This window comes from Psittacula echo, assembly GCF_963264785.1.
Source record: "Psittacula echo genome assembly, chromosome: 7".
NCBI classification, from domain to species: Eukaryota; Metazoa; Chordata; class Aves; order Psittaciformes; family Psittacidae; genus Psittacula; species Psittacula echo.
The window spans coordinates 44,153,522-44,178,520 of record NC_137740.1 but is presented as its reverse complement, the minus strand read 5'-3'; the positions used below and the strand labels follow the sequence as shown (position 1 = coordinate 44,178,520).

The following is a 24,999-nucleotide window of genomic DNA, read 5'->3' as shown; positions in this document are numbered from 1 at the left end:
ACTCGGCAATTTCCAACTGCTCAAAAGGATTAGGAGTATTTCAAGTTATAGTTTAAAAGAACTAAACAAAACCCTTAACCGAGATGGACATATCTACAGTGTGGCTGGTACTAGGTTTAATGAAGTTAGTTAGTTGAAATCATACCTTCAGTTAAACTAGTATAATTTGCTTTAGTCTTTGCTTAAATACACACACTTTCTTAGATTAGGTGGATTGCTGCCCTCAAATCCAGTGTTCAACTGAAAAGACTGGCACACTTTAATACAATGAAAGAAACCAGAATGCACAAACACTGTGTCAGATATCCACATAATAGAAAATGCTGTATTCTACTTGGATTACTTTCATCTAGCTTGTGGTGCTGACAAGTCACATTCAGTTGGTTTTGGGTTTTTTTGGGTTTTGGGGTTTTTTTTAAGCACTATAAAGTAAGTCCAGAAGTAAAGCCGTTTACTGCAACATATAAAAGAGCATTTACAGGTAGCATTCTATTGCTTGCAACCAAGTGCTTTCTGAATGTATAACCAAGAAATAGTGTTTCAAGACACAAAAACATGTCACTTAAAATTTACATTAAATAGAATTTGTATGAAAATTTAAATGTTAACCTTGTCTCATAAGAGATGCCATTTAGTACCATTTGCTCCTTGTTTCCTATCAGTGAATGTCAGGGGTATTGCACGAGACAGGAGAAGATGGTAACAACTGAATGGAACAAATGGGAAGCCCAGTCTTCCTAATAACTGTTTTACTCTGGAAAATATCCACTGCTGGCTTTCAAAAGAAGGGATGGCTGGCATGTTGAAGCAACTGAGCACAACTCCTGCCATTAGCTTGGTGGGAGCTGTGTGGTTACTTAATATTCTCAATCCCCTTGTTACTCATAATGCTCAGAGCTCATTTCAGATGCAACATCTTCATTTTGTGAGGTCCTGCAGTTACCTGTGGTGTTCTGGGTGGGTTAGGTTTTCATTTTTTTTATATCAGCCAAGATCAACTGGAATGATTGAAAGGCTTGCCTAAGATCATAAACAAGTGAATGTGGCTGGAGAAGACCCAAAATTCTAGTTCCCAGACTTCAGTGTAACCACAAGACTGCAGTGCTGTAGTTGAACTTCATCCTCAACTGGAACTTGGCATAACAAATCCCAAGGAAATAATTTCCTTTTGAAGTCTCTTCTAAATGTTCTAACTTGTTTTGTCCTTTGTATTCAACTAGTTCAGGAAAAATAACTTTTAAAGTCTTGGTTCAACTGTCTAAATAAATGTAGCATGCTCCTAGATTTCTTTAGGTTTCTTTTTTAAGTTGATAGCTTGAAGTTTGCCAGAAAGCAAATAGCTGTGCAGTCTGCTGCTCTGAACGGAATGGACAGCAATGGAAGGAAGATATCACTGAAGTTCCTCCTATAAAGCAGAAAGCACACTGACTGCTAATATAACACATTCAACTTCTGGGCAGGAAGCCTTTTTTGCCAGGTTCTTATAGTTCAAAGTGCTCCTCTTTAGCAATTGTTTAGTGGTTTGCTGGTTTTTCTTTTCACACAGATCTTGAGTGGGAAATGTGAAGAGATCATAAAGTTAAATATGTCCCTATTGTATTGCTTGGGGGGGGGGGATATATATAACTTCAGAAAATGTTTCCCTCTTAAAAAGTTCCTGTATCAGGTATCTTTGGTCTGCCCTCTTTATTGAAAGCTGATTGAAAGGACAGTTTTTGACAAACCAATGGGTTTTCAAGAATAAAACCAATTATCTATCTGTTTAAATGAAATATCATTCATGGAGCTGACAATTCCATAGTAATATATGTGGAGTATGTTACATTCTCTTATTTCAAAAGTGAGCCACTTCAGTTAATTACATTGACTCTCTCAGCAAGAATATTATTTTTTATTTGTAAAGCTTTTCTTCGTATAGAGGTAGCGTTACAGATTTGGTTGAAGTGAAGTGATGTAAATCCCTTAGTCTGGTGTTGCCTGTGAGACATGAGCACAGGACAGTCTTTAACAGTCTTGCCCAGAGAGTAATGTGGTAGGTGTGTAAGAATTCTTTTAGTTTGTGTGTTTGCAACTCATTTGTGTAAGCTAGACAGCTCTGCTTGCTCAGTCAAGAGGTAGACTGAATCAATGGTGTCACCCAGACTACCTCAAATGCAGGAGTTTGATTACCTGTGAAGAGTTTCTATGTGGATGCTTTAATTTTTATTGTAAACATTGCAGATGTGCTTGTCTGCTCCTTGCAGTTTTACCTGTCCTCTACATAGCTAGGCCTGTGTTAGCTCTTTTGCCTGACAGCCAGGTAGCTTTTTAGCTGCAGCCTCCATTTACCCCACTTGCTCAGGCTTGGTGCTTTTGGATATGGCTGGCTTGAGTGCATGTTCATCTGTGGAAGATGACATGGACATGCCCCATGTTGTGCTGAGAGTACTGGTCACAGCAGTCCAGGGGTAACAGTTTGCTGCCGTTGCTCAAGCAAATAACAGTATGACAAGCTGCCTAATCTCATAACTAAATAACAGAGCCAACCCTGTTGAGCTCTGACAGCTAATACAGTGGTACTTAGAAACAGGTCAGCTATTTACATACAATATAAAAACTAAAAAGAAGTAATGCTATTTTAACCTAATTAGAAATGGTTAACTTCAAGACTAGTTAAAATACTGGATGTTAGAAAACCATGGGAGAAGTACATGTACAGTGTATTCTGCTCTGTTTCTGAAGAGTTTTTTAAAATAAGGTCTTGATGGTTGTATGTGATGTTAATTTTAGAACACTGAGCATCCTGTTACAAATCTAAATTAAGGGCTGAAATGGGATTCATGTTGTGTAAGTTGAGCTACACATTATTTTGAGAAGTGGTATTTTGATACTACTATTTTTAAAGGTGCATCAAGGTGAGTGCAACAGAAGTTAATGGTAAGAAAGTCAGTCTGTCCTAATCTAAGATGACCAGAATGCAAAACAAGAAATGATGTATTGTTGAAATTTAATTTTTTTCCTAAGAACCTCAACATACAGCTTTAGCAGCTCTGTGACGTGCCCATCCTGAATTTGAAGACACTGCCTTGAAAACACGCTGCCTGAGATCCTCTTTAAAAAAAAAAAGTGCTATAAAATCAAAGGGATTATAAAGTTAGAACAGTAAAGGAAAAGCTCTACAGGATACCTATAATCTAGAAATACAATTCTTTTCCTTGAAAAAAGCTGGTGCAGAGAATACTGCTGTTTTTATCCTGACTGTTTAATAATGGCTAAGAATAATCACTTATAATAAATTAGGTCTGCAGTATAAATGAACATATGATCCTTTCAAAAGAGACATACTAATGTTAATTTTAGAGTATCTAAAATGGATTAAACTATTTCAAGATTCATTTTGTCGCAATTTATATTACTTAGGAATCTTCTATACAGCAAGTTGAACAGAAAAAAGCAAACATTCTAACAGCCCCCTTTCCCTAGAACAATCTTCATATGAGATAGTTTTAAATAGCTATTTCAGCACATCTGTGTGTGCTCTTGCTCCCCCTTTTTCTAAAAGTAGCACAGCCAAAAGACAATGCGAGAACCAACATTTGTTGACTGATGCTGTTTTCCTTTCCATCTGGTAAAGATAAGAGAAAGACAGAGATTTGAGTATGTCCCAAAATGGAAAATGTGAATTTGATGTTTACTTCACCAAATCTCCAGGGGACTCTGTTCTTTTCCTTGGTTATAGTTGACAAACCCCACATCACTCTGTGTCTGCGTGTCACTCTGTTCGGGTACAGAAAGTTTTCAATTTCAGCTGTAGCTGAAACTTCAGTGAAATCCAAACAGGAGCTCCCACTAGGAATATCTGAGCAGCATTTTGTATATTCCATTTTCTACTGTCCTTATTCTGGGGAGGACGAATCATCATCTTCATCCTCTTCATCCTCATCATTGAATGAGCATGGAGTTTCTCCCCGTGATTCTGAGTAGCGTGATGTCGCACTGCTGGACTGTTGACTGCTTGGAGCAAGAAACTGCCCAGTTGCTAAGGCCACTTCAGCATCCAAACACAACCCTGGATTCTCACTATTAAAACAACAGAAATGGTGAAGTTTAGAGGATTTCAGATGAAGTTTTAAGCTTTCTGACCTCAGCTTTTCCTTTAGTTAAAGAAACGCTATCAACATTAAACATAGCTAATAGTTATGAAAACAGCTAAAGTATTAAAGTAACATAAAAGATTGTTGGGTGGTTTGTTGTTTTTTTTATTTTTTTCATAACCAACTAGTAGAGTTGCTTAAGCTGAATAAAGTTAAAAAAATAAATCCCTCACAGTTTTTTCAATACACAGAAATGTTTGGATATGAAATTCAACTGTTAAATGCCATGAGGAAGAACCTGTTTCAGAGTGATCTCTCTTTCTGTTTTTTAAGGTGCAGGTAACCTCCAACCAAAGCACAGTCGTTATGTATTTTTTGCATTGGATTTTTGTTGGTGGTGGTGTTTTGTGCTTGGTTTTTGATTTAAAATTATGATTAGACTGTGTGGATTAAAATTCTTTCATGATAGCTTAAGCAGTAGTGTATTTAGACACCAAACATCCTCCTGCGTTCTTTAGGAGTATTATCAGGCTTTGTTCTATGTGTAATAAACTATTTGTAGTCCATGCCCAGGCAGGTATTTAAGGTTAATCAGGGGAATTCTGTCATTATAATAAGGGCTTGAAAGTGATTATATTCTTTTGAAACATAGATACAAAATAGCTAATACGTTCAAAATTCAAAACATGTTGATTTGACCTTTCAAATGTAATTATAAAGGAAGACAGAATAAGACTCATTTACAATCAAAACTCAACCATACAGAAAACATTTCATTACCTGCATATAAATGATATGAAATAGTGAGGTTATTGAAGCATCACAAGCATATACCACTATCTTTGACTTAAAATTATTTTATTTACCTTGATTTAGCATCAGAAGTGCCTCCTGCTACCTCTATGTGTGAACCCGCTTGTGCTGAACTTGAAAGTAACCCTTGGTTTATCCACGAAAATCCTGATGACATATCTAGAAGAAAAGTATCATTGTATTTATGATAGCTAATTGATATTTTTCTTCCCTTTACTATCTTAAACTTCACATTCTCTTTGCAGTTAAGATTCCTTAAACTGTAGATGTGTCCTGTTTAACCAAGCTGAAATTATAAATCTGTACATACACTCCCCAGTGTTTGTGGATACACTCAAGCCTTGCACTCCCTCACACTCACAGTTGTGGTTATTTCTATGAAACTCTCCCCTCTGCTTGAAGAGGGTTGACACTGCGGATGACCCTTGCCAGTGGCCACATGCCATCACAGGTACCTGAAAGAGTCTTGGAGGTTGTACAGCTTGATCCTATGCCCTAAGAGCTCCAAGTGCCTTTGCTGTTGTGCTTGGTGAAGGTGTAAATGGAATTGTACTTGTCAGGACTGGAGATACTGCAGTGAACCCATCATCAAGGCAGTAGGTGTTTTTCAGTTGTGTGTGTTCTGATGGCCAAAGGCACTTTCAATTTGGTAGTCTCACAGCTGGCTGTAATGCAGCCTCCTAATCTGTTCTGATGGATTAGCTGTGGATGTGAACACACCATGTCAGAGGTCACGTGCCAAGAATATGAAAGAGAGATCCTGTTGTACACTGCATGTGTGAGGGGTAAGTCTCATCCGCAGGGGAAGGAAATTTTAGGACTAAAATGGCCTTGCAGTACTGCAGAATTCCTTGAGGTAGTTTGTTGGAAGCCCTCTGACGCATGAGTGGGTTACTTACAACCCTCATAGAACCCATTTTCAAATTCTGTAGCAAGTAATGCCAGTCACTTGTTTCTAGTTATGCACATTTCTGCTAAGAGAATCAGCAAAACTAGTCCATTGACCCAAGTACACATGGGATATTTTTTGGGGGTGTGTCTATGTGGTTTTAACTTCTTTCTTAGATAAGATGTTTGTATAGACTACCCAAATTCCATCTCAACACAAAGTTCAAATTGAAATGAATTATCCAGACTGTCTAGTTCGTCTCCATGGTGCTTGCACGTGGTTCCAGCTGGATGCATTAAACCAGAAGTTACTGTCCTTACTGTTATTTGCTATGCCTAACCAAACCTGTTCTGTACAGCATGATGGCAGTAAAAATTGGATTGCACTATTTGTATTTTACCTAGAATTGTTCTGTAACAGCAGACAAGAGGAATAACTGTTACATATGCTTTCTTGTTTGTGTTCTTGTTAAGCTTTGGCTCCTTGAGATTTGCCAGCCTATAGCCTACCATGGGACTGTTCTGAGCAGATTGTCACAACCACAGAAATTCGCTCACCATCCACTGGGATCCACATGCTACCTTGTTTTGTGCTGTGGAGACCCATTAGCAGTGAGGTATTTAAATGCCATGGTATAAGGCAAGGCTAGCAAGGTCAATATTCCTTTCAACAGCCTTTAGAACATGACAGAAAATACTAAGTGGCAGCTTTAGGGTGATCTCTGAGGATGGGATGGATGAGAATAGTTAAACATGGGCATAGCTGGATGGCTTTCATTAAGATTGCCATAAATGCAGGTTTGTTTTTACAGAGAACGCATTCTGACAGCCTCCTCTTGTCTTTGCAGGAAGAGCCTGAACCATTTAGAATGAATGTATGGTATTTAGGTTAATAAAGTGGATTAGAGAGGTATCACAGGGTTGTTTCCTGGTCTTTTGAAGGGATGTACCTGTGTTTACATGTTTAATATTTCAGGAGAATAACAAGTTGCTGCTAGTAACATTGCATTTTATTAACACTGTGGGATAATAGCTAGTTAACTTCTTTGTGAAGAGCAAGGTGAAGGAAAGTTTGGATTTTACACATAAGGCAGAAAGAAGGTTCATAGATGCCTATCTCTGCCTTGTACTTTCATTGTCTTTTAATTGTATTTTCCAGTGGGCTCTGAGGAGCCAGGGAAAAGAAGTTTTAAAGTTTAAGAAGCCATTTCCTGTCTGAAGAGCACTGTTAAAATAGAAGTCTGCCTACAATGAAAAGACTTACTACTTCTAGCAGAACAGACAAGTTACTAATAGCTACACCTGTGAACCAGGGAAAGCAGCTTGGAAAAACCTTCCCAAGGTGGTACAGGCCAATCTAAGAGTGGCACCCTTATTACGGACAGGCATATCTTGCAGCAGATATCCCTGGCAGAAATATATTCTTTATATGAGAAGGCTCTAAAGGAACATCATCAATAGCCTTAGTAATTAATGCAAAAGTGAAAGTGCTGCACAGGATTATTGCTGATGGCCAAACAAGCTCGTTCATTCCGTAGTACTTTTATCTCTTCAGTTCCAACTCCAGCCCATTGCCAGTCAAGGCTTGTTACGCAGGTAGAAGACAGCAAAGCATTTCCTCATGCAGGGTAGAAGAAAAAAAAAAAAGTGTTGTAAACTAGAGGTCCTAAACTGTACCCCTTTATCTGCTCACTGCCTTAGTGAGATACATACAAGTGAGGGGTTGTTACCACAAGTATTAGTACCTCAAAATATTTAGCTGTAGTCTCATTACTAGAAGTCAGGACTCAGCTGACAAACACCAGACCTGAATTTGCATTAAATACCTCTACTATATGCATGGCTTAAAAGGCACAAGATAGTTCTCTGGATATGGTTCTACAAGAGTTTATGCTTGTCTCAATCAGTGGCGTATTTCAGCTCATCCAGCAATCTCACTCCCTTTTTACTTGAACTGTTCTGGTATGAGCCCTTAGCTAGCCATTTCAACATGCTGCATTGTCAGAAAGGTCTCTGCCAGATAAAGAACCTACAGTTTAGTACCCTGAACCAGCTCATAAGGAGGACAGAGGAAAGTAACTGTCAAAATTAAGAAATGGGCAGGAATGCACAATTAGGAATGTGACCCTGGTGTGCATCTTAAGCTGGTGCAAGTATCATATGAGAAATAACACTGCTCCTTCCACAGTAAGAAGGCTGTAGTGTGGTCTACTTTATGTCCATCGCTTTTTCTGGATTACCTACTTAGTTCATCAAGTATATCAAATTAGGGCACTTGAAGAATGGCTAAAACACATCCTCCTTGCAAACAGAATACACTAAAAGGCTTTGATATATCAGTTCAGCAGTTCCAAGCAAATTATTTGGCATGTTTAATGTTTCTAGAAGTAACTTTTTCTTTTAAAGCTGAGATGGTCCAAGTTTTTTTTGTTGATTTTAAATTTCTTTCATTGAACTAGTTGAGATTTGGATTCTTGCAACTGCTTCTCCAACCCTGTTAGCAAGAATTACAGGACAAGCTATTGTTAAGTGTTTGGAAGTCAGTAATAATCTGAAAAAAAAAAAAAAAAACCCAAAAAAAAAAACCCAAAAAAACCCCACACAAACAAAAAAACAAAACCAAAACATGACGAGGCTATGGTCAAACTAACATTGTATGGGAAATGACTTGCCTGCTTACATGTGCTAGAACAGGACTGGTTTCTACAGCAGTTGAGTCCACAGATTCAGCTCATTTGGGAGAACTTTAATCTTGAATGTAATAAATTGACCCAGTGAATAAATAAGAGATCTTGATTTGCTCTTCTTGTATAGCAGTAATTGAAGTCAAGGTACTTAACAGTGCCATCATGACAGCTACAGAAGTAACCATAAAGTCTAGAAACCAGTGATGAGCCTTCTGTTTCACTGTCCTTGCAGTGTAAGAAACAACATCTGAAGACTGTTGAAGTTAAAATGGCTAGCTAGACTTAACCGAAATATTCACAATTGGGCAAATGTTGGGGTTTCAAGTATTGTGTAAAACATTTAAATCAGTTTCCCTTATGTCAGTTACTGCCATTAGAAACACGTACTATGCAGTTCACACTCTTAGATATAGATTTGTGCAATTAAGTAGCAAGCAACAGATAGAAGAAACCTTGAAAAATAAATATATATACTCCAGTAACACTTCTGGACTAATTTTTTCACAAGCTGAAGCTTGTCTGCAGAGTACATTACTCACCTCAGTGCGTTTTAAGTAAAATATAAAATCAATACATTTCTAGTGACCGGGTTTCTGGCTACTGGTCTGCTACTAGAGAAATAATCACAATGTTCTTTAAGGATAAGCTATCTTCAAATCTGTTCTTTTCAGGTTAGTTTCTTTGAAACAGAGCACTATTTGTTTCTTACTTGCACAGGAACATAATGGTTGTTTTGCCTTTACTGCTTTCAATAAAAACCCCACCAGCAGTACTTGGTGTGACTAAATTTTTTTCAAAACAAACTAAAATGACCTACTAAGCACTAGTTTAGACATTTATCACTTTAATCATTAAAGCTGGTTTTATTTGGTATATAGCATAATGACACAGGGTTTTTTGCAAATGTAAAGCAACCCTGTTCTCTGAAAAGAAATTAATGCAGGTTTAAAACGGAACAGAAATTTTAGTTTGTTCCTTGACAGACAGGCACAGTTAAGTAACCTGAACACTGCATCACTGTTAAAAGATGTGGGTTCTGCTCCTTTCCCCTTTTTTCACATTGGTGGTAAATGTGGTAGGTAATTTTCAGTTGAATGAACCAGCAAGGAACAAATTTTCTTTCAACCTCTCTTTTTGACATCAGTGCAGCCTTATAAAGACTTGGGGGGGCAATTTCAAAATTGACTGAAGTTAAAAAATTAAATCTTAGTTTTGAAACCCACAGCACAAGGGGACCAGGAAAATGCAAACAAGCCTTGATAAACATAAGCACATTTGATGTAGTTTGGAATGTTAAGCCATTTAGAATGTACTGATCTTAGTGAATGTAAATGAGTTCTAATTTACATCCAGCAGTGTTTTCATATCACAAATTTTAAGCAACTCTTTAATTCTTAATTCTCTCGCATAGTAAAATCAAGGACACACAAACCCACATGTTCAGCTTCCTGACTACTTAACTATATTATCCTTAGCAAAACAAAACAGCATTAATATAAAGCCTGCATTTTAAATTATCCTTACATAAAGATTAAGTGTTGCCACCAGAAGGGAATCACCTTTAGTAAAATTAAAAAGTCAAATGTTTGAAGTGTCCAGCGTAGCTATGTGAAAGACAGACTTTTATACTACTGTAGTTTAATCAAGATTAAAGCCTCATTAGCAGAGAAGTCAAGGCAATAGCTTTGCTCCTCCCTTCTTCAAAAATGAAGGTGTGCATACAGTTAATTCCTTGGGTAACACTTCCCTTACAGATGAAGTCCCTCCAGAAACTTGAGAAAATACTGGCCTACTTTTAAGCTTGGGCAGAGCAAGAAGAACACAGTCTGACAGTAACTAAAGGAGTGATTACAAATTTTAGCAGCTCTAGTCCAGCAACTAAGATTTGAGCCTATTAAGCGTGACCTGTTCGAGCAGTGTGACTAGGGGAGGTAAAAGCCTCAATGTGAGACTCTTGTCCTGCAACTCTTTGGAGCTTTTTGCTTTATTTAGAGCAGCTCTGTTCTCAGGTGGAACCTTGCTGCTTGGGAGTCACTTGTAGATTACATTCACTCACTTTAAGATGCTGTTTTTCTTTCCTTTTCCTCCTCAACTTTGGAGGAGCTGCCTTCCGGTCTGCTCCTTCATTCATCCAGTGTTATGAAAAATTAGTATTAATCCATGAAAATCTGACCTTGGTGTCAGTTCAGCTATTTAAGAAATAACTTCTTCATAATACAATTCACTCAGAAGTTTGTTGTTATAGATCAGTGTGAATTAAATTTACAGGACAACTATGATAAACCTTCCAAAATGACCTGTAAAAGAACTGGTTTCTGTACCAACCCTACTAGCTCCCACAAAACTTCAACTGTTACGTACTTATGTGGGTTGATATCATTAAATTTGCTTCAGTTAACTAATGTTTTGAATTTGATCAGGAATGTAAAAGTCTCATCTATAACTTACCTGTGATGTAGCCTTCTAAAGCTTTGGGCACCAGTGATTTTGCAGTTCTTAGGTCCTCAGCTGAGCATTTGCCTGACTCGAGCCCAAAGGACATTCCCATTCTCTTCAGCACCTCACTGTCATCATGAATCTCAAAAGTGTTATCGAAATTAAAGAGGTATTCAAATCTGCATGTGAAAAGTCAAAGTGAGATGGCTTGAAAAGAGCACAGCTATGTGGGTTTTGCCTGTTCATCCTGCATTGAGGTAAGTATCCCGATCCTTTATTATCTGCAAAGGGTCCTTAAGGGAAGAAAAAGTGCAGCAAATGCTTTTTCTCTTCTGCTTCTGTTACTGGCATGCCTATGGGGTGTAAAATAGCACTTTCTCAATTAAAGTAACTTTACCACTGCAGGAAGTCTGAAGTTTTCTACCTCATTAAACAGATTCAAAGGGGAAGAGGGAGGCCTTATTAAACATGAACCTTCACTTGTACTAAATCCAGTATTTTTAAAGGTCATCTGCAGCCCTGTCACCAAAATAAGTATTTTGGTTTTGCTTCTTGTACATTTCATTTTCTGTTCTAATGTGCGGCACTCCTCCTGTGAAGTGACCTATTTACCTTGGTCTAGTTTTGCATTTTTGGATGTAGCTAGCAAAGCAGTCTGTTCTAAGTCCTTTATGTTCACAACCTACCATTTCTGCTGCAGGACTCTCAGAATGCTTTTCATTGCATATAAAAGTGGAAATAGTGATTTAAACTTAAGATAGCTTGAAGAAAAGCAGGGGCACCTGTGGTGACTGGCCTTATGCTCTGAGCACAGGCTATTAAATGCCTGGACAGCCCTGGTCCAGGGATCACAATACAGGCTGGCTCCCAGTGCCTCCTTTTCTGCTAACAAAACCTTTATGCCTGGAAAAGCAACCCATCTGTGAGAGACAGTCTTTAAAAGATAAGTGGGTCTTCCATTAGCTCTCCAAGCTCATGTCACATGCAGATTTTTTTTTTCTTTTTCTTTAAATACTAATTTTCTTGGATCCGGTAAGTTTGGAAAAGTTGAATCTTTTGTGCTTAGGCACAACATTTTCATCTAGTAATCTACATGCTTGGAACTAGGTGTAACTGTCAGTTACAGGCATCATCTCTTTCGTGACTTACACAGTATTATCTGTAAAACCTATTGCTTATGCACCTGTGCTTATTTAAGCATAACAACATCAAAAGGGAAAATAAGATGTCATTGTACCTTTTAATTGGTACAATGATGTTCCTGCTACCTGGACTGGTGCACCTGAAGTCAAGTAATTATGTTTACACAAACAGGGGATGGGAGAACAGTGTCATACCAAGTTTCTACCAGCAAGCTGTGTAGTAACTAAGTTATAACTGAATTCAGCTTTTATGGTACAGGATTAAAGACTGTATTTACTGATAGATCTGGCTTTCTCCTCCCAGCTGTTGTGGCCAAATACTAGATGTTAGAAAGGAGCCAAACTCCTTTCCATCCCCCTTCAAGTTTCCAAACAAGACTTACAGTAGTACTTCCCCAGATATGGTCTCCAGCAACCTGCAGCCCCTGATGTAGGAAGTTCCTGCACTTCCTCCACTTCTTCTGTTAAGATCTATTCGAGGATTTTCTGTCAGGGACTTGATGTGACCCCTTTTAGAATGTACAGAAACTTTTGGCATGAGCAACATCAAATGCTGTGATTTGCATAGACTGACTGTTACAAAACCACTTACATTCCTTTTGTCTATAACCTAGCACCTGGTATCTGCTCTTGTCTCTTAACTTTAATAAGCAACTGTGTCCAGGTGTTTTCTGTGCATACACTCCATGTCATCCATGATTTTTACAGAAACCTGTGAATCCACTGTCCTCTCTTTTTCTAGGCCACGGAGTCCATCTGTTCCTTCTGTGAAAGCTTTTTTGTAGCCTTATTAATTCCTGCTGCCCTCCTGTGTCTCTCTCCTGGTTAATGCTACACTTTTTCCAAGAACAAGAGAGGATATAGTATTCCAGATATGAAAGCACTATACACATCTAGTTTTACATTCTATTCCTTACTGGTTTTGCTAACAATTCCCAGCATTGTTTTGGCTGTTATTGAGAAATCCATTTTTGTTCTCATAGAATGATCTACTGGGCTGCCATCTTACAATTCAGTGCGAAAAGATCACTCCAGAGGTCAATGCTGTGAATGTGAAGTTTGGGTACAGTTCCTGTCCCTTCCCAAGGTAAGTGCAAATTTGATCAACAATTAATTTAATCTGGAGTTTCTGCTCTTGCAGGCAATTCTTTCTCTAAGGGTACAAGAGCTTACTTTCTACATGCTTACGTTCACATATAGTATTGTATGTCCAATGGCAAAATCCTCTGCATTTCCCATTAAAAGCGACATGTTCTAATTTTCCACATTCGTGATTACCTCTATTGTGTTTGAATGCTTGTTTAAAACTAGGTATTCTGGTTCTTTTTTATTTATTTTCTCCTTTTCCCCAAAACCTACAGCATTTATATAGAGGCACCATATACATAAATACATTTTTTTCCTCTTTAAATGGGACTTACTTGTTCAGGTGCCTCATCTTTTCAATGTAATTTTTAACTATTTTATCTTCAGACTCTGCTTTTCTTGACACCAGCTTCAGAAATGCCATTCCCAGTATGCTGCTTGACATCCGGCTGCCTGCCTTCTCAAACTCTAAACAAAACTTGCCCAGGAACCTCAACCTCTTTGTTTTGCATATGAGAAATTTCATCCTGTTTTGGCTAGATCAAGCCTGTTCTTGCATAGGAAAAACCTTAGGAGACACAAACCTATGTTCCTCATGATGCTAAGTCCCCTTTATATGTACCATTTTTCCAAGCAATTATTTTAGAAGATCCTCTGGAAATACAGTTTTGAGTAGCAAATGCTATGAGATTATCCGTTCATTGGACTTTAACATCACCTGCTGTGGCATTATAAATATCAACCAGCCGGTGTTGATAACATACACGAATGTTATTTGGGAGAAGGAATGGAAGCCCTTTAAGCAGTGGATTATTAACTGACCTTAAAGGGCAGGCACTCAAGCTGACCAGTTAGGCAGCACAAACACTAATAAATTACAGAATTACTTTGGACAAATGAAAGTGACCACTTTTGCCAACTGCTTTAGTTAGCAGATCAATGTAACAGTGCTTTAAACACAAGCAGTTTCTGCCACTGTTTATCTACACACTGCTGTTGTCACTAATCAGTTGCACAAACAACCACAGTGGAGAGCTTGTTTAATTTGGGTTGTACACTTAATGATCTCCAGATGACAGCAATACTGAAGCTGGGTTATATAAAATGAAGTATCAACAGCTTAAATCATTTTGGTGTGTTCATTCTTAGTAGTACTGTTTTCTTACAGTTTTAAACTGGAGCCATGTGTTAACCTTCTCTAGATCCCAATTTCCAGGTTAATCTCTGACAACTTTAAATCAGCAGTTCTGAAGCTTCAGTATGAAACTACTGAACTTTTTAACAACCTCAAACCTAAACGGAAAGCATTGTTTAAAGTGCAGTGAGAACTGCATAGTATGCTGATAAAATAAGGGTACAGTCAAGCTAAATCAATATAGAACCTAAAATTCCTAAAATTCCAACTTGCTGAAATACCGCATAAATGGAAGTATTCCTAAAGTTTTGTCACAGAAAGTACTGGACTTCAGCCAAATTTTCTACAAAAATTCGACTTTTAATAATATTGCTTTTGCACATTTGTAGTTAGGTTACTAGAGACTGTCTATTTTGCCACGTTAATGGAATTCAAGTTCAAAACGGGATTTGAATAGCACCAAGTGAAGGCTGTAATCTTCAGTATTAAGGCAGAACCAGCTGTTTTCAGCTAATAAACTGTGATCTGATTAAGAGTTAGCATAACAGTACTTCATACTTCCAGCTATATTTTCATGGGATGAAGAGCATAAGCAGCCAGAAGTATGTAAGTGGAAGATTTTCAGATTAATTAGTGCAACTTTATCAATTTGCTTACAAAGGCAGTATTTCAAATTTCTGTATTATATCCTTCCTTTTTTTCCCTTCAAAGGGTCAGCTACACCTTGCTGCTATTACTATAAATAACTAATAAAGTTATTACTATCACCTCCAGGCTTTTACTTTAGTGTTACAATGGACCACCTTGTGTTTCTGACTAAATACATTTATGGCCCATTAGAAATATGAATTCAGAAGCACTAACACATACTAGTGCTACCCTAGCATAGAGTTCTATTCAGTTATTTCTGTGTAGTGAATGCTCTTTGAAATGTCAGTCTGAAGTGCCTTTTGAAACAGTGAAAGTCAGCCTGTTTTAACTAGTGGCTGTAAGGCAACGTTGATAAACATACCATATTTTTTATATATATAGTTTACTAGAAGTAATTTACATTAGCTATTGTCACTTCAGGGAGGTGTTTTTAGTTTTTTTGTTGGTTTTGGTTTGGTTTTAGATATATATAATATGTATATATGTGTGTGTATATATTATATGTGTAAGATCTATAATATATAATACCATATATATGACATATATATCGTACATATTTCACTATATACCATACATAATATATTCATTAATATATAGTATAACATCAAAATTTATTGATATCAATAATTATATTTATATACTGAGTATTACTAAAAAATACATTATATAGTATACATACATTACAAACTTATTAATATAAAAATTTAATGTAATATTTCTATTAATATTTAACTGGTATCTTGATGTCTCATATTTATATAGCTATTATATATTACATTATATTGTAAATATTATTCTATATTAATATACTAATTTTTTATAATATCTGTTAATATATAAGCATATAAACCTATACTAAATTTTATACATAATATATATAATTACATATATATAATACATTCTACATATACTGTACAATCTTATATACATAATATAAATTATATATGACACATAACACAAATATATATGTCATAATGTAATATATAAGATATCATATATAGCATATATTTAATAGATATATAGTATAATATATAATTTATATTCTATCTTATATGATATTTATCATATGTCTATATGCTTATATATTAATATTAGATATAAATATATTTTATATATTAATATAGACTAATATATATAATTTATAATATGTCATAATATAGGAGATATTATATAAATACATATTATAGCATACATTATATTGGTATAGAATCTATATTCTATATATGTTATAAACATATATAAACATATATTACATGCATACATGTTTATAACATATATGTTATGTGTTTAATATATAACATGTTATCATACATATATTCTATATATGTTATAGACATATAATAAATCTTATCACACATGTAAAGTTACATAATTACACATAATATACAATATTATATATAAATAAATCTGAATATATTCCTATATTAATATTTTACTATATTATAGATATTAAAATATATAACTTTTAAATATTATAATTACACATACTATAGATTACATATTATACTATATGATATATTCTGTCATACATATTTAAATATATATAATATATTAATACTTAATATTTGCTTATTTACATATTAATGCATACATTAAGACATTATATGTTATATATTTTATCATATATATTATAATCATATCATGTCACATGATAATTTTATGCTATAATAGGTAATATTCTATAATAATAGAATATAATAATTATAATAATTTGTAACATATAAAGCATATATAATCATTTGATATCAATTAAAAGTATCTATTATAATGTATATTATAAATATATTAGATTCTATAAAATATATATTACATATTATACATTGTTATAATACTATTTAAATTTTTATTAATATGTTAATGTAATATTCATTATATTAGTATTTGGTACTGTGATTATGTATTCATATATTGACTTGTATGTATTGCATATATGTGTTACAATATATATAATATATAACATAATATATATGACATTATATATTATATAATATATATACATATATAAAGAAACCAAACCAAAACAAAAAAAAGAAGCTAAAAGAAAACACCCCCTTGAAGCGACAATAGCATATTTAATTCACTTAGTTTGAGTAAGTTCTCTGATTTGTTCTAATAAAAATTCCATTTACAAAGAAAATATAGTTCTAAAAATTGATTCCATAAACACTCACTTATCACTTGATATGCTGCAGTCTATAACTGTTCTTTTGCTAGTGTTGACTATTAAGAAAGGCAGCTGTATTGTGGAGTTCAAAGCTGGAGGGCCTTGATTTCGTTGTTCATTTTGCTGATTTCTTTGTACCAAGTTTTTAAATGCTATTTGCTGTAAAAAGAAAGAGAAAATGATCACTGACAAACAAATAGAAGACATCAGTGTGGAAATTCACAAGCTCTTATTTACCAACTCTCAACAGCTCCAGGAACTTTCTGTCAAAAGGTAAGTTGTAGTCTGACTCCCTGTCTGCACTAGTGTGGCTCACCAGGAACAGAAGTTAAACATTAGCTTCTCACACAGCTCCTAACGGCTGTGTCCCACTCCCAGTCCCCAGAGGAGAAACAAAGACAGGAGCAACAAAATAAAGCTTGGTGAAGAATGGTTCCCCGTGCCCTTCAAAAAGGCACTGGAGGCATTGTTACATTATATGCACAACTACCTCACATTGGGGGGCTACTTAAAAAATAAAAATATAAAATAAAAACCTGAATATACTGAAAAAATAAATTCACTGGATAATAAAAAAATACACTGAAAAAATAATAAAAAAAAATTACCAGAAATGCCAATATTTCGCACTTCCCAGGACCTGTATTCTCCTCCCCTTCTCATCCACCTCCCTCTTTTCTCTCTCAGAAAAGTTAGTTTTGAAATTCTCCTCTAAAAGTTTTTAAACAGGTGCTGTTCATGACACAGCTCCCTTGCTGTTATCTCTGACTGCGTATGTATGAAAACGTGTGGGTTTGGGAGATGTTATTTGAGGGATTGGAAGTCAATGTAGCTTACCCAGTTTGAGGCACTACTTACTTCACTTAAGGGGAAGATGGATAGACAGAATCCCAAAGCACTTGTAAACCATTTGACAATGAACATAATCAAGAAAATAATGACAGTTGCAGACAGTAAAGGAGTCCAACTCTGTCATTTTCAGACTAATAGTTAAGAGGGCCTGAGTTGCCTTACTGTCACCAGGATAATTTCATGTTACTGTTACAGAAGCTGCTAATTTATTAGGTCAGACAGACAGAATTGTACCCTAAGTAGAGAAACAGTTTTTGCTGACAAAACATGAAGCATTAGATATTTAGAAGTTTCAGGATATAGCTAATTACATGAAAATTGTATCAATACAGTTATACCAGGAAAAAAAAAAAATAGCCTTATTGCCCGTAACCTCATTAAAAAGCCCAAATGCATTAAATTACTGAAAGTCTTCACAGATCAAAACTCTTAAGATGCTTCTAGCTATTTAGAAAATTTCACTTTATAAGCAAAGATGCATTTGAAATAAATTTCTGCAATCAAAGCCAAAATCTAAGTCATCTCAAAGGAGCATGTCAGAAGGTAAGAGTTGGATTTCCTACTCTAAAGATCCGGAAGTGTCTGTCTGCTCCAAAGCAACTCTCTACTAATTACACACATTGTTGCGTTGTAAATTTTGTTGCTTAGAATCAGAGAGAAATTTTCTGCAAGAACTATCCAAGAAGCAAACTCTGGGGTGGGACTTTGAGTCAGTGGAAGCAGTTGCAAGGTGTTCCCATTCCCACTAATGTTGACAGACCTTCAGAACACTAAGAAAACGCTTGTGGCACACAGCTGCAGCAGCATGCCTGTTCACTGTAGTAAACATAGACCAGAGAGTGAAGGTAAGAGGTACCCCTACTAGAAGCCAGGAAGGTCACAGCATGAAACTTTTCTCCATAGTATATCATAGCTGCTAAATAAATCTAGGAAGAACTTAAGAAGTTCTAGTATGTCAGATCAGAACTTGGTGATTTCATTTATAGAAAAAATAATTAAGTATACCTGCAGCAGCAGTTCTTGTAGTTGGGCTCGCTTCTGTTTTATCCTTTCAATCCGCTTCTGTTTTTCTATCTTAAAATATAAATGCATAAAGATATTTACTTGGTTACCTTGTTTGTTCCAGTGTGCCAAACTGAAGAGGCTTTACAGCCTCACATAAATTCACGCTTTCTTTAAAAATGGTGGCGGATTCCAGGGCACAGTAAGTAAACCGCGAAGTCTTTTCAGGCCTACCCATTTGCCATATATTGTGTTATTTTTCAGAACAGACTAATTGCACAGCCACAGGAGTTTCTCCATTAAACAGGTCAATAGATAAACTTGTGTCCTTTCCATTCCTCCTCTTTTGTATTGTGCACTGAATGCCAATTAGTACCAAACTAAATGCTTGAGGAAGGGGTGCTTTGGGATTAGTTGGTTGGTTCCTTTTTTTCCATCCTGCCCCCTACTCTTTTGGAATTGTGCACATCCCTTCCACTGTTCTTCTGGCTGCAAGCTATTAGACATCAATGTGTGGAGACTGTGCTCAGGATCATCACCTGCATCTCTCCAGAGAACACTTTTTGTTTAGACTACTTATTTGAGACTTGCTTAAACTAACAAGATTTCAGCAACAAAAGGGCGTAGAGGTAAAATATCTACATGAGCACAGATTTCATTTCTTGCAACAGTTCTTTTAATGCTAGTTTGAGGGGCAAAGCTGTATTCAACCTAAATATGCGGTGTTCAGGACAGCAATGGCTCCAATGACTACTGACACTGCAGAGACAACTAAGGACACTTTAAATAGTGCCCTGGGGCAACCCTAGTAAACGATGCAGTCTGTCAAAACTAAACTCCCCTATTTTATTTACAGTGGTGCTTTGTGGACCCCCACCCCCTCTTAAAGTTTCCTTCAGAGCGCAGCAGATGACTTTCTTTGCTGGGACAAACATGGACTCCCAAAACCAGTACACAGTACAGATTCTAATTTAGACATGGTTTCTATATAACAAGCTTTTTTGTACTGATTTCTCATTTTTGTACTGGTAATCTTATTATGGAAGAACACATGAAGAAGAGTTCGCACTTCACAGAGCTTTAAGAAGAAAATTAATTCAGGTTTTCACACCATGCAAATGCAGCTTTATTTTCTATTTTTTTCAGTTATGTCATAGGAAGCAACACTTTAAAAAACTACGCCTGGCTTCCATTTTGTGCATATGTAATTGGAGCCTGAAACAGTGAAAAGCATAAGATGAGACAATGAAATTCAAGTTCCAGATTTGTAACAATAACCTATACTTAAGATAGTGCATTCACTGGAATGAATGTGAAAATGTACATTTAGCTGTAGCTTTTTAAAAAACAGAATCCTGAAGAAAAATGGTTGAGCATCTGCCTGCTTGCTGGGTGGATGTATTTTCCAGGTTGCTATACTGGACAGACAGTAAAAGCTTTTTTGTTACCACATCTAGAATGACACCGGATGTAAATTAACTTGCACAAAAATAACTGTTCTGTATTGCAGAGGTATCCTACCCACCTTTTAAGGTATTTGATGCCACAAGTATCACAAATAAAATACACATTAAGATGTATTTACAGTCAGTGCAGCAGTCTGCTGCACTTACATACAGTAACTTGTGATTTTTAACAAGTTACATACAGTAACTTGTGATTTTTATTTAGAGAGCATTTGGCCTGAAGGACAAGCAACATTTGTGCATATGAATTCTGGCATCCTTACAAAAACACAGTAACTCCCAGCCTGCTGGAGAAATAATGGAAACCACCAATAAGTAAAACTTCCTTTTTTTTTTCCCTGTCAGTTTTTAAGTAGTATTTAACATCCTAGCAGGAATTACTTTTCAACTTCATTTCCTGTGAATGGCATTTCCAAGTACAGACAAGAATATAAAATTGGTCTCCTTTTAAATACATACCATTTTCTAAGCATAACTGCACCATATATTCTTGTGACTTTTCTGCTGGTTAATTCTGGCTACTACAGACTTTAATCTTAAAAGCATTCCCTGATTTTTGTAAGGTAAGCAGGTATGTTTTTTCCCCAAACTTCATGTTGTATACTCCACAAAACTGCACTAAGCATACATAAACATATCCTTTCAGTTTATCCAAATATCAAAGGAGGTATTTTCATAGTGTTCAAGAATCAAAACCAATCAGGTTCAAACTGAGGAAAAAAAAAAAACCCTCCTAAAGTAGAGCACCTCCATTATCACAACTTTTGACCTATGCAAAATTTCCCATCTACCTCACCCTACCTCTAGATTCTGACATTCCTGAGCCGAGTTTGTGGGAAGGCCAATCCATCTGATTTCCTTCTTCTCTTTTGAAATTATGTTCATTGCCATCAGGACATTGAGGGCATCATAAACTCTCCGCCTAATATTTTTCTGATCATAAGCCTGCTAAGAAAACAATACAGAATTAAGTACAATAAAAAAATTCAAAAAGGAAAAAGAGATGGAACATATCCTTCAGAGATACATAGAAGATAAAAAGCCAGAATGGCAGTTCAGGTCAGAGGGGTATTAAAACATGATGCCTTTATTGGTGCTACTACTTGGGTACCACGTGAGCTGTTTGGTTGCAGATGGAAGCCTCAGGCCTGCTTGAAGCCTCTGTGCAGCAGTCACACAATGGTAAGTCTGTTCCAGTTGAGAAGCCTGACTACTTTGTCATACTTCTCTAATTTGCTTCTAATTTAGAGGGAGTTCAATTCTTGATTTTAATTCTGTATTTTTAAATTTCAGAGGGTAAGTATATTTTGGAAGTAGTTAAGTAATGAAGGAAGGTATCTGGTGTGGCAGGACCATGCAGAAACATAAGAGACGCAATTCCATGATAAACCAGCCAGTTTTTTGATGGTGTAACACACTTCCACATGTATTTGCTTACCGAGTCTGTGGCTAGGTGGCTGTTAGAGTTTGTGAATTCCAATACCAGCTCATCAGCAACTTCATTGTACGAAGTTGTTCCTTTACGTTGAACTTTTTCACATACTTTCATTGAAAAATGCCTCAGACCCTTCCCATTTTTATCTCCTTTTTTGCTTCTCTTACTGAAAGGAAAAAAAAAAATTGTTTTAATACATCACGTTAGTAAGGTACTTTGTAACACAGCAAAAGGCCACTTTTTCCAACAGGAATCAGAACTGATGACATCATGTACTACCTAAATGAAAAATAAAGATGTTCTGCTTTTTTGAATCAGCTTCTTATTTCTTTCATATTGGCAAAAAGTGCACTGGAATCCTTTCCCCTTTCTCAGCCATTGCTACATGGATAATGCTTGAACACATACTGCTGGGCTGATGCTTAGAAAACTACATTTGTAATTCATCTCCAGGTAGTTTCACAAAAGAACAAGCAAAAAATGGGGAAGACCTTACAAGATGTTTAAGTGCTTGAAGCCAGACTTATAGGCAACTCATGTTTGTGCTTAAAATAGAAAAGTAATAAAGCAAAGAGTAATGAATTATAACTACAAGGAATAGCATACCACAGAGCTTTTACGTGGAAGTGGGAACATGACTCCCATCTCTCTGCAGAGCAGATCTGAAGAAGTAAAAAAAGTCTGACTGTATGCATCAAATACATGTTTAATAAAACTCACCTTTCTGAAAAATCTGACTCTATAAATTCTTGGCTCCGCTTTCTGTCCCTAGGCAAAGACAATTCAAAATTAAGATTAAAATCACATTATACATTTTGACCAACAAAATCAATGTATTTGGGCCCTAATGTTTACTCTTATTTGTTTACTGAAAAGGGGAGAATGGCACACACAGAGCTTGACAAAAAGTGAGGAGAGGTGGTCAAGACTTTTTAGTTTTTCTAAGATCACTGCCATAGAACTTCTAATCCCAATTTTACCATGCTTTGCCTGTATAATTTTAGGCAACTCATTTCATCAGAAACCATAGGAAGTGCTGGTGTGAGCGAGATGGATAACCAAATCTCTTCAAAAAGGAGAAGCTGGGCTCCTTTGAAAATTCCTATTTAAAATTTCTCCCTCTGGAAGAAAAATGCATTTAAACAGTGCACAAATCTATCCTGTATTTCCAGGACACTGAATGTTTTGGTATCTTTAAACAAAAAACAAGGCAAAACACTAAGCAGTTCATATTAGAGCTGATGCATACAGAGCTGAAAGCGGTACTCTGAGGAAGTAGTTGAGATGAATTCTGCACAGGAGCAACAGTCACCAGTCATTGCCGATTTCCTTATAGTTCTGTTCATTATCTACAGCAAGCAGACTGCAGAAGGTGTTATTCCAAACTTGTCTTTTATTCTTGCAGGTGATACACTGCACACAGTACTGAAGAGCTCGCAGTATATTACTTCACATTGTTACCTTACCATTTCAAAACCAGGGCTCACAGCAGATACTTTCGCAGCTAAAACTTGACAATGCTAAAAAAGGGAGCTGAACAAAAATTAGGGGTTTGAAGCTCCATGCCATGAAAGCCTTATGTATCTGGTTGCACAAACCAGAACCCACCAGTAGACGTCTTCCTCAGCACTGCAGGATCTGTGTCCGCGGCAATCCCTGTCCATGGTGCTTAACATCACAGGCCATGTGGTTTGGGCTGGCTGCAGCTGGCGCAGGGGCTGCAGCGTTCCTGTGTACAACGAGGACCTGGACTGGCAGTAAATGAAAGGAGAGGTGCCCCAGGACTGGAAGCCAGGCTGCTGGAGGTGGTATGGAGACCTGACAGTGAACATGCTCTTGTCTCATTTGATTTTGGGAACAACATGGAATGTGTGAAGAGGAGCAAACAACGGGTAAAGCAAGGAGCCTGGGTTTGTGGTCGTCTGGAACTGTCTTCAGCAAGGGGTCACCTCTTAGGCTTGGCAGTACCACAGAGCCTTCCTCACCTCTGATCTTCAGATGAAAATATGACCTGTTGTATGGACTTCTGAAGGGATCAATACTGATCAGCCAGTCTGGAGCACATCTTGCTCCTTTTTATGGGTGAAACAATAGTTAGGCTCATTGGAAATACTGTGGATTTTGACAGGATATGAATAAAAGGATGGTGCTCTTCCTTGGTGGTGGTGGTTGACGCACTGCAATAGGCTTCCCTCTGGTAATCTCCATCACCAGGTTTTGATGAAGCTTAAGAAAGCTAATGAGTGTTGAGTCTCTGGTTTAGCAGCTGTGAACAGACACTACAGCTTTTCGTTTCCTCTGGGGACTGAACCAACTTCTGTCTGGCCTCCACATGTCCCAAAATTTGCTGAAACAAAGTAATCTTTGACAACTCCTTTTCCAGATACAATCAGAACTAAGAGATTTAAAAGGGATTTATGGAAATAAACACATACTCAGGGAAAAAAAATAAATCTTAACTTAAAAACCTCCCAGCTGGGCATGCAGTTCATTGATTCGGTGCTGGGGATACAGTGACTGGGAAGTACAAGCCTAGGACACTCCTTGCTTACAGCACAGAATAAAGAAAGTCAAGGTACAACCACTGTACTCTCCCTTCTGCTGTTTCTTAAGATACTCCATTTTCCCACCTCTGAGGCTGGAAAGGTACCACTGACACTCATCACTGATTACAGAAGTTAACTGAGATGCAGAAATAAATGTTTTGTTTTCAGAGGCAAAGCACTACATCTGTCTTGAGACAGAAAGGCTCAGCAGTACTGGTATTGAAAAAAAAAACCCAAACCATGAAATACTGTAAAGACCAGATTTCCTTAGAGGAGATAAAGACAGTCATATCACTATGGAGTACCTCAAAACCCCATGAAAACTTGTTGCTATTGTAAAATAGTAGAAATATAACACTGATTACATTCAACATTTTCCATTAGAGTTAGGTCTTAAACACCTTTGAAAGTGTTTCTGACTGTCTCTCCCTCTGTTCAAGAGCAAAGCTATTTGGATATACCATGAATTCATGAAAAAAAATAAAGGCTTGTTTTAACTGGACTCATGAATTTGTGACTCTCACTCATAAGCTGCCATGGAACAAAATTTAAACAGACTGTGAAGTGACCAATGCTTGCACTTCCATGTTCATGTGCTCCAGACATCAAAAGTGCATAACAGT

General features: G+C 36.6%; 1 protein-coding gene across 2 annotated transcripts in view; it reads right to left on the bottom strand.

Annotated features, from left to right (window-relative positions):
- Window positions 1-3,127: 3,127 nt before the first annotated feature.
- The window catches only part of TFDP2 (transcription factor Dp-2), a 55,456-nt gene continuing 33,584 nt past the window's right edge, over window positions 3,128-24,999 (bottom strand). For both annotated transcript variants that reach the window (XM_080623403.1, XM_080623402.1), the window contains 8 exons: window positions 22,551-22,598; window positions 21,834-21,996; window positions 21,197-21,340; window positions 18,933-19,001; window positions 17,083-17,234; window positions 10,910-11,076; window positions 4,940-5,045; window positions 3,128-4,059 (listed from right to left, as the gene is read on the bottom strand). In XM_080623403.1, coding sequence (XP_080479529.1) covers window positions 3,876-4,059; window positions 4,940-5,045; window positions 10,910-11,076; window positions 17,083-17,234; window positions 18,933-19,001; window positions 21,197-21,340; window positions 21,834-21,996; window positions 22,551-22,598 — 1,033 coding nt within the window. In that variant the 3' untranslated portion in view covers window positions 3,128-3,875. The remainder of the gene's footprint in view (window positions 4,060-4,939; window positions 5,046-10,909; window positions 11,077-17,082; window positions 17,235-18,932; window positions 19,002-21,196; window positions 21,341-21,833; window positions 21,997-22,550; window positions 22,599-24,999) is intronic.